The following is a 14,878-nucleotide window of genomic DNA, read 5'->3' on the forward strand; positions in this document are numbered from 1 at the left end:
TCTTGGGTTTTAAATATGTGTTTTTGATTATATTAAAGAAATAACCTTTTCATATCTGTGCTTTTTAGGGTGTTTAACATAAATATATGCAGTATTTTGTCACAGTATTTTTCTGTGTCTCTTGGCAAAATGTGTACCTTAATGTTCATTGTAAGTCTTCTGTGTTTCTTTTCACAGGTATCACAGATAGATACCATCTTTGAATGTTTATTGGAACAAGAAGAACAAATCTTGAAAGATACCCCAATGGAATCTGTTGAATGGGCTCAGGTGGTGGTCAATGTGAACAGCATCCTGAAGGTACTAAAATGTAGTGCAGTACACTTATTTAAAGGACAGATGAAAAGTCTAGATTTCAGTAAATTAAAATATTAAACTAGGAAGGGCCTGTTGTAGAAGATGTGATTTGAGCTGAGTCTTAAAGGAAGCCAGGAGGCAGAGATGAGGAAACAGAGCATTTCAGGCTTGGAAGACAGTATGGAAAGAAATGAAAAGGTTGGATGCCAGATATTCCATTCTGGTAACTATTCAGGAATTTGTGGTTTTAGCCACGTATTCATTATAATGAGTTTTTTTTTTAAAAAGTGATTAGGGGCAACTAGGTGGCACCAGCCACCTGGAGTCAGGAGGACCTGAGTTCAAATCTCAGATACTTGACACTTAATAGCTGTGTGATCCTGGGCAAGTCACTTAACCCATTACCTAGCAAAGAAAAAGGAAAAAAAAGTGATTAATTGTGCATCAGTACTTCAAAAAATCTGTTATTTCCTTACTATGTGGGCCCTCTTTCCACAACGCAGATTATAACTCTTCCATAGTATAGTAGATAGGTCCATGCATTCCTGAGGTCAAGAAACCAGGTTGCCGTCCTACTCAGACTCAGGCTTTCCCTCAAGACAGTCTTGGGCAATACTGGAAGTTTTTTTAGATTGTTAGGACTCTCTTTTCCTGAATGTATACTCCATTGGCTTAACTTTTAAGAATGCTGTGTACCTCTCCTCAGATTAAGCATCATAGTAAAATTTTATTAGGGGAATAGTTATGAACCATATAATACATATTTATTAAACACCTACTATGTTCATAATGCTACCAATGAAGACAACTGACACAACACCAACAACTACCAACCAATATGCCTACTTTCCCATCTCTACAAAATATTTCTGAGATTCATTTATACATGAATTAAGGGCATCCTTGATGAGAGGTTTTAAGAAGGAAACAGGTAAACTTTCACAAGTGCCATTCCATGGCAAGGGTTCTTAACATTTTTTATGTCATAAACCCATTTGGGAGCCTAGAGAAGCCCTTGAACCCCTTTTCAGACTAATGTTTTAAAATTCATAAAATAAAATACATAGTGTTACAAAGGAAACCATTTATATTGAGATAAAGATATAATCCCCTCCCCCAAGTTAATGAAATCTACTAAAGACAGACCTTTAGAACTCCTTGGAGCCTAGGCCAAGAATCCCAGTTCCACAGTAATATTCTCTTCAATATGAAAGTTGTTAGAAAGATACATCCTTGCTGTGTTTATTGTTTGTTGATTATGAAAAAGCATTTGATTCAATAGAGCATAATATTGCCTTTGAGATTCTCTTTCAGTAAGATATCTGGCATCCATACAGCAAAATAATTTGAGTCCTTAAAAAAATATAACAATAGAAATAGCCCTTTTTAATGACTCCCTGATCATAAATTTCAGTCAAGGCATAAAATAGGGAGGTTTCTGTCTATCACCTAGATGGAGGAAATCTAGAACATATCTTAAGAGGAATTTCCCATGAATAGTGAGGTCCTTCATATGTTCCTGATTGTGGATGATGTGCTGTTTTCATCAAGCCCTGAAATATTAAAGAACTTACTAGAAAAGAACTGTAACCACCCAAAATAGGTTTGGCCTGACCATGCAAATAGGAAAGACCAAGTAGATGAAGAATGTTTATTGTACAGATATGCCATGTGATTAAATGGGCAACTTGAGGTAGCTAGGTGATGTATTGAATAGAGCATCGGACTTGGAATCAGGAAGAACAGAGTTTGATTCCTGCCTTAGATACCTACTACTACTAATAGCTGACATTGATGTAATGCTTGCCATGTGCCAGGAACTATGCTAAGCACTTTACAATTATCTCATTTGATCCTCCCAACACCCCTGGGAGGTAGGTGCTGTTATTATCTCCTCTTTACAGATGAGGAAACTGAGACAAACAGATTTAGTAACTTGCCCAGGGTCACACAGTTACTAAGTGTCTTAGGCTGGATTTGAGTTCTGGTCTTCCTGACCTCAGGCTTAGCATTCTATCCACTGTACTTCCTAGCTGCCCCCACTTAGCTATGTGACTTTAGTCAAGTTATTCAACATTTTACCTAGTTTTCCTTCTGCAAAATGGGGCTATATTAGCACCTGCCTCCAAGAATTGTGAGGATCAAAAGAGAGCAAAAACATAAATAAATAAAACCTCTTGAATAAAACTAGAGGAAGAAAGCAGTCAGGCTTGCTTTCAGGAAATGTCCAGTTCTTTGAAAGACCCTTGGCTTCTGGAAACAGGCTTAACTTTTTAAAATACAGACAATTTTCACTTTAAGTGGACTGGTCTGCAGACCTCTATGTAAAGTGATTTTTACGTAACGCAAATTTGCCCCATCCCCACCCCCATTTCACTTGTTTGTTCTTCCATTCTCAAAGAGGACCATGGCATCAAGAAAGTAATGCCATGACTTGTAAGTGAATTGGATTTAAGTGAGAGAGGGCTGTGCAAAGTCACCAGCCTCACTTTCTCCTCTGGGGCCGCCTGGGTCCAGTAGCAAGATATAAATCAGGACAACTGAAGATGGCCCCGGATGCAGTGGTGACCTTGGCCTTTTTAAGCTAAGGTCTTTACCAATTCTCTGTTTAACAAAGACATACACAAAATGATATCTTTATACAAGTCATAAAATGTACTAAACTGCAGATATACTAAATACTCTACCATGATAATAAACAGAATTATGAAATGAAAGATAAAGTTAATGATAAAGCTTGCATAGTACTATATGGTAAAATAAACATAAGTGTGCAAAATGTTTCCCCTTCACCCCCTAACCTTTATCACTACTGGTTTTCTGTGCAACTTTTTTTTTATGGTGCTTTTGAGACATGTTTGGACAATGACTCTCTTTTTTTCCCCTCATATATCTGACAATAGCAAACAATATTTTCCTCAACTGATATTTTACAATTCTTTACATAAAGGTGAATTTGCATAATGTGAATTTGTGTAAAGTAAGAATTGTCTGTACCAGTGTTATTGTATGACTGAGAGACATACAATGCATTAATTTTGAAAGAATTGAAAATGAATATTGCATAGACGACAATATGTGGGGTTTGAATAGGGTATACCACATAAACAGTGAAGAACTTTAAAGAATAGGAATAAAAAATGTCAGTAAGACAGGAAAAAAAAAGATGAACTTGTCACATGAAGAGAGTGAGCAATGCCACACAGGTAGTTTGATTGCACCACCGGCATCCTGATGTCAAGAGAAAGTGAAGCAGGTCTCCAACATTTTGGGCAGATCATTTTTGATGAATTTATTTGAGGACATGGACAATAGCTGCATAGTCTTGGCTGACATGCCTAACTTGCAATCAGCGTCATTGGAAGGAACATTCACATTGATAAAATCACATCGATTTGAGAATATTCTGTCATATGCACTAAGTACTGTCTATTTAATTTTTAATTAAATTTCTTTGTAAGGTGCTTACATTTCTGGTTTTATCTATTCTTTTAAAAAACTGTAATTTATGGTAATAGAAATATAAAGCGTAGGAAATTTTTTTTTCAAGTACACATATCTTAATAGGTGTTAGTAGCATAGTTAGATTTTTTTTGTTTCAGCTTAAATTCAAAAATGTTTTGAATTTCCATTTTCAGAAATAAGTAATTTCTTGTTTTCCCAGGATATGCTACAAGCAGCCAGTCAGTATCGCCAAAGTAGAAATACCTTATATAGAATGGAAGAACTCCCAGAAAAAGAACCTGAATATGTTCCTTGGACAGGTAAGCTTCTAAAAATTAAGAACATAAATCTAGTTTTTATTTCTTGTTAAAAATGTTTATTTCTAATGGTTTATTGTATCCATGAGTTATATTTTTCCATAAACTAGTTTTGTAAATAAAAATTCAAAATTCTACTGCTCCCCCAATACATGCTTGCTCAGACTGGGACAGCATCACATGAGCACTAAGTGTGAAGAGAGAGCTCAGCTAGAGAGAACTGAGGAGCACAGAAATTGGGGCAGAACATATGTTGACAAAATGTGATATTTTACTAAGCTTGAGGAAGAGAGCCTAGCATCCAACTGGGGCCAGTTCCGTCCCCACTATAATTCATTTGGAGCAGAGATCAAAGCTGGGGAGTCAAATTGTCCAATGTGGGAAGATGCAGAGATGGCTTTGATATCCAGCCCCCAGGAAAACCATCATCAAAGGGGAAGAAGTCAGGTAGTGAGTAATAGGGAAAAATACGGGGGAAAGAATGAAATTACCGAAGATCTCAGGAGGAATAAAACTGAAAGACTTTAAGCATAACCAGATAACAGGGAAAATATTAATAACAGAAGGGAATATGGCCTCGATCAGGTAGAAGAGTCCAAACATCCATGATTAAATATTGTAAGACAGGAAAATTAATTAACACCTGATGAGATGAGGATCCTATGGATTTCCAAGAGAACATGGAATCCATCATGGTGTTCTTGAAATACTTGAAAGAGAAATAAGAATTGTGAGAGCAGAATTTATGCCTACACAGCAGAAATTATTGATTCAGTAGAAAAACTTGAATCCATGGCAGCAAGTCTCACCAAGGAAACAAAAGAAAGAATCATTTATTGGGAATGGAGCTACACAGAAGTGAGAGATAGTCTAGAAGAGGGGGGAAAGCAATATCATTAAAAGAAATCATGATAAATGCTTTTACAAGTAAAATATAGCAATCTCAAAGGAAGAATGTATAGGTGATTTAAGGATTGTAGTTCTTCAAGCAAAACACTACAAATCAAAAAACCTGTACGCTATAAGGCAAGAAATAATGCAAGAAAACTGCCCAGAGAACAAAGTGCCAATGAAAATAATTTGCAGATCACCTCTAAACATAGTTAGAAGCTGGGCCTTGAGTGATGTTTTTTGAAGCCTGCCTCTTCCAGAAATGTTAATTAAATTATTTAAATTTTAGGTAAGTGATTATACACTTATGTGACGATTTAGTTTTGTATCTGATGCAATTTTTTTCTTCTGAATTTTTTTTCCGCTTTGTTTTTACAGCAACAAGTGGCCCTGCTGGCATACGAACTGCAATAGTTCGACAACATGGAATTGTGCTGAAGGTGGTTTATCCTCAAGTAGATACCAATCTGAGAAACATCCTAACTGAGCAGCTTGTAGCACTAATTGACTCTTACTTGGATAGTTATGTTTCTCAGCTTAAGTCTGTGGACAAACCTAGTGATCAAGAAAGGTATAACAACCTGGAAATGGAGTACATTCAGAAAAGAGCAGATATCTTGTCTCCTCTTCGTAAGTACTCCTGTTTATTTGCAGAAAATACAAAGAGAAAGCTACATGTTTAGTAAAATTTCTTTAGTTAAATCAGTTGCAACTTAATGAAATTTCCCTAATTGAAACTAAACACAAATCAACAGTAATCTCTTTTCCAAATGTAATTGGAGTGATTGTATCTATCATAAGTTTGTATAGCGCATGAAATTAAATCCACTAACTAAACTTCTCATTACTTAACATTTTAATTTTTAAATAGATTAAAGGTGGACTTTCACATAAATTTTTTGCAAAGATGAAATCACTGAAAGTACTGAACTCACTTAAGTATTTCCACCTAAATAGTGTAGTTTATTATGCTTTTCTTTCTAAGTTAACGTAAGTAGTTGCTTAATACATTTTTTCTTTTCCTTTTGGTTTCATAGTTTCTCTTGGACAGCACCAGTGGGCTGCTTCATTAGCAGAGAAATACTGTGACTTTGATATCTTGGTTCAGATGTGTGAGCAAACTGATAACCAAGCCAGACTACAGCGTTACATGACTCAGTTTGCTGATCAGGTAACACAGTTTAATATTTAGGCAGAGAATCTTACAGCATAACCTCAATATTTTAAATCTAATATTTGTTTGGAAAGAAAATGAGTATAGCAAAAGTCATTGTGATTCATGAACACGTACAGAATATAAGAAGCTGCATATGCATAAGAGGATGCTTAGAGGGCAAGTTTAGAGCCTGCTTCTCTCAGATTTGACCATCTTAAAGGTTTCCTGTTGTAACAGTTCTAGTTATATTTAACTGGTTCATGGAACCTAGTCACATCTTGAGACACTGAAGTTCCCAGTTACATAACAATGCTCAAACCCTTAATATTAATCCTTGGTACTTCATTTTAGAGACTTAGAATGAATTAAAAGAAAATGATTTGCTTTTAATCTTTTTTCCCTTTGCTAATGAGGTCTACTTATTAATTTTAAAACTGAATTACTTTCTCCAATTTGTCTTATAATTTGTTTAGCAAATTACAACTTCTGTAAAGAAGAACTGCTAAAAAAAAAAATACACATGTACCCTGCTTTCAGAAAACTCAGCATCTCTATTTAATGTTTGCCCTCTTTATTCCTAAAAGGGGAAAATAATAGTAGTAGTTTACATTTGTGTGGTGCTTTAGATTGATGTGCATTATCTCATTTGAACTTCATGAATTTGATACTTAGAGCATCATTGGTTAATTGCTAGAAGGAACTTTAGAGGTCAAGTCGAAAGGTCCAACCCTTTCATTTTATATAGAAGAGGAAAATGAGACCCAGAGAAGCTCAGGGACATGCCCAAGGTTGCTCAGTAACAGACAAGTGAACCTAGGTCTTCTAGCTCCAAATGATCTTTGCAATGTAAGTTCTCTTTCTCTTGCACCAGGCAGCTGGTGGCAGAGTGGACAGAGCAAAAGGTCTGGAGTCAGGAAGACCTGGGTTTGAATTCAGCCTCAGACTAGCTGTATGACCCTGGACAAGTCACTTAACCTCTATCTGCCTCAGTTTTCCTTGTTTGTATAATGAGGATAGTAACAGCACCTACCTCCCAGAGTTGTTGTGAGGATCAAATAAGATAATATTTGTAAAGTGCTTCGAAGAGTGCTTGACATATAGTAGGCTCTGTGTAAATAATCCAAATGCCTATTCCCTTACCCCTTTTCCTCTCAAAGAAAATATTTGACCCTAAGAATAAATTGCTTTTTATTGTGCTTTTTGATTCACAAAATGCTTTCCTGTCAGTGATGTGGTTGAGCTCTGTAAAATACCTATCATCCCCTTTTACAGGCAAGGAAGCCTAGGCTGAGTAAGGTTAAGTATCTTACCCATAGACACAGGGCCTGGAGGTCAAGTCAGGTCTGGTGACTCTTAAGTTAATGTTCTTTTCTTTCTAGGACTCTGCTGGCTCTGACAGCTTGGACAGTTCCATAGCAAGTTGCATTATTGTGAATGATCATTTTGTTAACAGTGTCTTGAATTATCAAATAAGTCAGAGGGGTCATTTCATTGTAATGGAACCATAGCTGAAATTTGCCGAGGTTTTTGGGATATTTTGCCCCCTAAACTTGGACATTTCAGAGAGAAGAGGCTTTTTGTGCTTTGCTTTTTATTTTTAAATTTCTGTAGAAAATGGAAAAACCAGTTCTCCATGGGATGCAGCAAGAACACAAGGGAACACCCTGCTTACCTTTTTCTCCCTAAAAGTTCAGGAAAAAAGTTTGAAAGTAGTTACCCTAAATCAATCAATCAGTCATTCATTTATTAAGAGCCTATTGCAAGGCACAATGCTAGCCTCTGGGTTTGTAAAGATAAAACAAAGTAGTCCCTGTCCTCAAGGCAGTTTTGGGGGGTGGGGTGTAGTAAAAACAATATTAATAATAATTAGCATTTATATAGTACTTTAGGGTTTGCAAAGCACTTTACAGATATTATCTTATTTTTCCTCACAATGACTTAGGAGGCATGTGACATTATTATCCCAATTTTACAGGTGAGGAAATTGAGGCATGCAGTGTTTAAGTGACTTGCCCAGGGTCACACAGCTAGTGTGTGAGGCAGGATTTGAATTCAGGTCTTCCAACTTCAAATCCTGCTCTCTAGCCACCTACTTGCTTAGGAATGAAGATACAGCACATACTCAGATACATATGTGATGGGGGAAAGAGCATTAACAACTAGAGAAATAAGAGAAAAGCTCCCTGGAGGAGGTAGTGAGGGAGTTGAATGTTGAAGTAAGCATGTTGACATGTCATCTTCCTCTGGTGAAATGTAAGCTTTTTGAAAAAAGAGATTTTTCTCTTTTGTCTTTGTATTCCTGAGCTGGTATCTTATGCATAGGAGGTGCTTAACAAATACTTGTTGGGTTGGATTGACTTGGATTTCATCAGCATACTCTGAGACCCAGAGGTGAGGAGGAAGTGCATTCTAGGAATGAGGGGACAAAGGCACAAAGTGGCAGGAGGAAGTAGTGAGTAGAAAAGATCACTAAGGTAGGACACTTTGACTGGAACTTAGACTGTGATAAAGATTTATGTGACATAAGCCTGGGAAAGTATTTAGAAGTGATGTTCTAAAGGGATTTCTTTAAATGCCAAACAACTGTATTTATATTCATTTATCTTTGAGGCAATAGGGAGCGACTGAAGGTTCTTGAGCAGGGTAGAGACATGATCTGACTTATGTTGTAAGGTTATTTTGGGGGCTGTGAAGGATGGATTAGAGAAGGAGAGACTTGAAATTTAGGAGGTTGTAACAGTCGAGCTGTCGGGAGGTAATGAGGGTTTGACCTTTGGTGATGCCTGTGTTAGAAAAGGCACAGATACAAGTATTTTGTGGGAGAATTGGCAATAATTGTCACCTTCTTGAATGTGGAGAAAGAAAAATTGGAAGATGATCCCAAGGTTGCAGAGTTGAATGACTAGAAGGATGGTGATACCCTTAGCAAAAATAGGAACATTTTGCTAAAATGTTGGTTTTAGGGGAAGGAGATCATGAGTTTTGTTTTGAATGTAATGAGTCAAGCTCCCAAATAGCTGGAGCAGCAGATAGCCTTTTAGTTAATACAAATGGATAAACATTGCCATCATTTGTTATGTTAGGGAGGTGGCATAGGACAATGGAAAGAGCACTGCTGTGCTGTCAGAGGACCAGTGTTCTTTGAAGAATCTACTCCCTGTGTGTGGCCTTGGACAAATCACTTACCCTTCCTGGGCTTCAGTTTCTTCTTCTGTAAAATGAAGGGGATAATACTAAATAGCTTCTGACACACCCTTCCAATTCTAGATCTATGATCTTGTGATTTTGATGCATATATATATATAGACAGACATGCAACAATGGAGATAGATTGATAGATTTCATTGGTCTCAGGAACCCTCTGGTGAGGAAATTCCCTTTACCAGGACCCCTTGTACAGTGGTCTTAATTGCAAAGCAACCTCATAGCTCAGGGGGACTTGAGCCCCGTTCTTACTGGCTCTGGGCCTGACTTGCTCTTCATCACACCATGGCCACCCCCCAGCATATGTGTGTATAAAAGATGACAATTTTGCTTCTTAAAACCACCTTCCTTAACAAAATAAGATGGACACACTTTCAAAGGTGCAGGACTTCTTTCATTGACTAGGCAAAATAATCTACAGTTTCTAAGAAACTTTTCCTTTCTGCTTGTTTTCCGTGGTCATTTGTTTTAATTAAGCACTTTTGGTTAGTTGGTAGGATATATGGAAGAGAGAACTGCATGAAGAGTCAGAAGTCCTAGGCCCTAGCCTTTGCCATTTCTGCCAACTTTGTGGCCTTAGGCAAGTTCCTTAGCCTCTCAGGGCCTTATTTTCTCCTATCAAATGAAGACATTAGCATGGATCACTGCCAAAGTAACTTCAGCTCTCTCATTGTGTGCCTTTATAACATACAGATTAAACTGATTTTTAGAATATTTCTATTTTGGGGACCAAATAAGACTTGAGAATAAATGGCATTTTATTATTACATATCTTTTTTAATCAGAGTGTACTTACTATATGTTAATGTGTTCTTGGCTTTATTCCTAATAGAATTTTTCAGATTTCCTCTTCCGTTGGTATTTGGAGAAGGGAAAGCGTGGCAAATTATTATCACAGCCCATTTCTCAGCATGGACAGCTAACAAATTTTTTGCAGGCCCATGAGCACCTCAGCTGGTTACATGAAATCAATAGCCAAGACTTTGAAAAGGTAAAGAAGTTTTTTTTACAGAACAAATAAATGTAGTTTTGATTTTTGCTTGTAAAAATATCAACATAAATAATTCATAACTTACCTCCTTTCACAAAAAAGCTCTAGGTGTCTCATCTATTTGATTTATTGGTGTTGGTTACCAGATATTCTCTCTTGAGTTCAAGAGAACTGACTTCCAGCCTTGCCCTGGCAACTGACAGCTGCTCTGTGATGGCAAAGAGAAGAAAAAGTTGTCTCACAAAACCCACCCAAAAAAATCAGAACATGTTTACTCAGGTTTATAGTGACTGTATTATTAGACTCCTATCCCAGTTTATATTTGGACAGGTTTGGTAAAATTCTATACTAAAGTCTAGATCAGGGATGGGGACCCTGTGGCCTTGAGGCCCCATGTGGCCCTCTAAATCCTCAAAGTTCGGCCCTTTGACTGAATCCAAACTTCACAGAATAAACCCCCTTAATAAAAGGATTCGTTCTGTAAAGGGCCGCACCCAAGGACCTAGAGGGCCTCATGTGGCCTCAAAGCTGCAGGTTCCCCACCCCTGGTCTAGGTCCTAGTCTTGGCTCTTCCATGGTGGAGTGTGTATCTTTGAAGGATCCTCACTTTCCACAGATTAGTAAGAAAGGCGTGCTTTTCTTCATAAATTGTGATACAAATGAGACAGTAGTAATGAAATGGATAAGTCACTGAACTTTTAGTTAGGAAGACCTGAGTTCACGTCCTTCCTCAAAAGCTTATTCTTTTTGTCCTTGACAAGCAGTTGAATCTCATGTTATGTAGGTTTTTGCATCTGTAAATTGAAGAAGTTGGACTTTTTGGCTTCTAAGGTTCCTTCCAGATCTGAATCTATGATTCTGTGTAAAGTAAAAAGAAGTTGTATATTTGAATTTTCTTCATTCTTTATTTCAGCTTCCTCAAAGTAATAATTACCCATTATCTTAATATTTTCTCATATTTTGGTTTGTTCTAGGCTCATACAACGCTTCTGGGCTTGGCAAATATAGAGACTCGTTACTTTGCAAAAAAGAAAACGCTTCTTGGCCTTAGTAAATTAGCTGCATTAGCTTCAGATTTTTCAGAGGATTTAATTCAAGAAAAAATTGAAGGTAAAATGTTTTGAAGGGCAGAAGAGACAATTTAATAAATGTCATTCAACCAGCATTTATTAACAGAGGCCTCATGGCATAGTGGAGAAGGAGCTGTCCTCAGAGCCAGGAAGACCCAGGTTCAAGTCTTGCTTCTGACACATAATGGCTGGAGGACCTTTGCCAAGACCCTACAAAGTTTTGACCTGCACTGGCACAGGAAACTTCCATTGCCAATGAAATCACAGTCCTAGTTCTTGTCTCTGTCCCTACTATGTATGAGGCCCTCTGCTGGCCTCAGGATATAAATTTTAAATCAATATCAAAACAATTGTATTGTGATCATGGATTCTTGTGAAAGCACATTCTGGGTGTGATATCTCTCTGGCCCCAGAGGAGCTCACATTTTCTCTTGGAGGGATATGACTTGTACACAGATAAGTATGACACAAAACAGTGATATGAGCAAAGAAGAGACAGACAAGGTACTCTTGGGAAATGTGAGGAGGGAACTAGCCCTTTGAGCTTGGAAATCTGGGAAGTCTGTTTATGGAGAGAGGCACCTGAGCTGAACCCTGAGGGAAAAGGAAGATTCTGAAAAACACAGATGAGGAGGGCAGCCATTCCCAGCCTTGCAAAGGTTTCTGTGAATTTGTAGAGTCAAGAGATGGGTTATCAACTTTGGGGAATAGCTGATAGTACAGTTTGTCTAAAGTGAGGGCATATGGATGTGAGTAATGGGAAGGAAGGTAGGCCTGGTAGCAATAATCCAAACGATAGAGGGTCTTGAATGTCAGGCTAGGAGCTTGTGTTTTAACCCACAGGCCACTGAAGGTTTCTGAACAAGGAAATGGCATGATCATACTTGTACCACAGGTGGATTGTTTTGGCAGTATTGTGATGGGTGACTAGAAAGGAGAAAGAAACTGGAGGAAGGGGGACAGGTGAGCCTATTACTGTAGTCTAGGTGAAAGGTAAAGGCCTGAACTAGGAGGTAATATGAGTAGAAAGGTAGTAATGGTCATAAAAGATGTGGAGGCAGAATCTAGAGAATTTCATAACTGATTAAATGTAAAGGGGGGGGAGGAATGGGAAGAGCTAAATCGAGGCTTGTTAATTATGTTAGTGTAAAGAGACTGTTTTCCATCATTGAATTGTATGCATTCCAGTCAGTACATATCAGTCTTTCTTTTAAGGGAAATGTTTTTCCTTAGACTTATTGTATGATTATTTCTATATATCTTAAATATCAGTCCTTAATTTTAAGTTCTGCAGCTTATTGATCATTGAAAAATAAATTCACAAGTACATTTTAAATTCATGTGGATTAAACACATTTATAAATCAGATATGCTAACAACTACTTGCAATGTAGAATGAATAATTTGCAAGTGTTTAAATATTTCACTATAATAAAGTTATTCACTTCTTTATGTAATAGATATTAACTGAACTTAAAGTCTAAATAAAATGATTATTTTTTTATATCAAGTAAAACGGGAAAAGACTTGTACATGAATTTCTATTATGTTTATCTTGCTCTTCCTTTTAAATATATAATAAATTCTGCATGTAATTTTCAGAGCTGTCCTGCTTAACTACTTCCTTCTGTACAGTGCATTTAACAAAGGCTTCAATACCACTCTTTCTTTTTTTTTTTTTTTGAAACCCTATTACTACTCTCCCTCCCTACCTCCCAAACCCCAATTGAGGAAAAAAAAGAAAAACAAACTCTTTGGAGCAAGTGTTCATAATCAAGCAAAACAAATTCCCATATTGAGCATATTCAGATATGTATGTCTTATTGTACCCATGAGTCCATCACTTCTCTGTCAGGTTCTTCGTTGCTTCTTCTTCAGGAGTCTATTGGTCGTTGTATTTAGTTCTCAGAGTTTTGTTTTGTTTTGTTTTGTTTTTCACATTGTTCCTGTTATCATGTAAGTTACTTTGGTTCTGTTAACTTTACTCCATCAATTCATACAGTCTTCCCAAGTTTCTCTGAATCCATCCCTTTTGTTATCTCTGCAGTGTAATAATAGTATTCCATTATACTCATACACCATAATTTGTTTAGCCTTTCCCAGTTGATGGATGTCCCCTTACTTTACGGGTCTTTATGTACATTTTGGTCTCTTTCCTCTTCTTTGATCTCTTTGGCATACGACCTGCTGTGTTCCAAGAATAAAACATTTTACTTTGACTTGATCAATGGCACAAGCCATTGTGCATTCCTCACCTCAGCCTTTCAGAACCTTTATGTTTCTTCAACACTTAGCTCAGGTGACATCTCTTCAATATTGCCTTTCCCTCTCTCCCATCCTCAGACATTCCTAGACCTCTTTGTATCTATATCTCTTCTTTGTCCTCATCACATCCTGCTTTTTATTATACTTAATTATATATATGCTACATTCATAGGATGTAAACTTCTTGAGGGAAGATGCTTTTTTGGTTCTTTTTATCCTCAGTGCCAAGCAGAGTGTTTTGTTTGTGGTAGTAATTTAATAAATGCTTGCTGAATTGAATTTTCTTGAAATATTTCAATATCTTTTTTTTTTTTTTTTTTGTGAGGCAGTTGGGGTTAAGTGGCTTACCCAAGGTCACCTAGCTAGTAAGTGTCAAGTGTCTGAGATCACATTTGAACTCGGGTCCTCCTGACTCCAAGACCAGAGCTCTATCCACTGCGCCTCCTAGCTACCCCTTCAATATCTTTTTTAGAAAAAGCTGTATCATTTTGTTCTACCATGCCATAATTACATTTTTTAAAAAATATTTTTATTGATAGTTTGCTTTACTACAACACACAATAACCAACAGATACTCAAGACAACTTTCCAACAAAGTACACTCCCAGAATATAATTAAGCAAAGGCATGTAATAGTCTTTGCTGTTAATTCGTCATACTGGGATTAAATTTCATGAATTAAAATCATAACCACAATTATGAACATTATTCTGAAATAATTAGAAATTCCTACACAATTTATAACTTGGTGGTGGTTTTCCACATTATTTTATCTGTATCCTTCATTGAAATTCTAAAATTCTGTCCTTTATAATTTTAAAGAAATGTTGGCCATAATGGCCGACATAGTTGTTTTAAAGTATATATAGTCTGTAGACATAGTTCATACTATGAAAGAAGAAGCAGATTTTTCAGACTCTGCCAGGAATTAACAATGTGTTCAAAACCTAAAGAATTTAAATGAATACTTATTCCAGTTTCTTTCCTTTTTTCTCTTGTTTTTAGACATCTTAGTGTATCCCCTTAAATTTAACACCATCCTTTACTCTGTCATGTAATGAGAATGGTGTCAGAATTAGTAACCTATAAATCAATATTCTGATTTCCCAAACCTTTTAATGGTAATATTTTGATATTTAATATTTGTGCTCCAGTTATTTTGTTATAATCTTTTTGTATTCTCATCCTAGGTAACATGGGCAAATCTCTCTTAAAACTTTTAAATAGGGGGGCAGCTCGGTGA

General features: G+C 36.7%; 1 protein-coding gene across 1 annotated transcript in view; it reads left to right on the forward strand.

Annotated features, from left to right (window-relative positions):
- The window catches only part of LOC114049502 (nuclear pore complex protein Nup133-like), a 68,622-nt gene that overhangs the window by 41,622 nt on the left and 12,122 nt on the right, over positions 1 to 14,878 (forward strand). Inside the window, exons 16-21 of the mRNA XM_027870743.1 lie at positions 178 to 300; positions 3,962 to 4,061; positions 5,328 to 5,579; positions 5,987 to 6,120; positions 10,142 to 10,300; positions 11,275 to 11,410. Of these exons, the coding sequence (XP_027726544.1) occupies positions 178 to 300; positions 3,962 to 4,061; positions 5,328 to 5,579; positions 5,987 to 6,120; positions 10,142 to 10,300; positions 11,275 to 11,410 (904 nt within the window). The remainder of the gene's footprint in view (positions 1 to 177; positions 301 to 3,961; positions 4,062 to 5,327; positions 5,580 to 5,986; positions 6,121 to 10,141; positions 10,301 to 11,274; positions 11,411 to 14,878) is intronic.

The sequence above is a fragment of the Vombatus ursinus genome, unplaced genomic scaffold (genome assembly GCF_900497805.2).
Source record: "Vombatus ursinus unplaced genomic scaffold, bare-nosed wombat genome assembly UNPS02014798.1, whole genome shotgun sequence".
Classification (NCBI taxonomy): Eukaryota; Metazoa; Chordata; class Mammalia; order Diprotodontia; family Vombatidae; genus Vombatus; species Vombatus ursinus.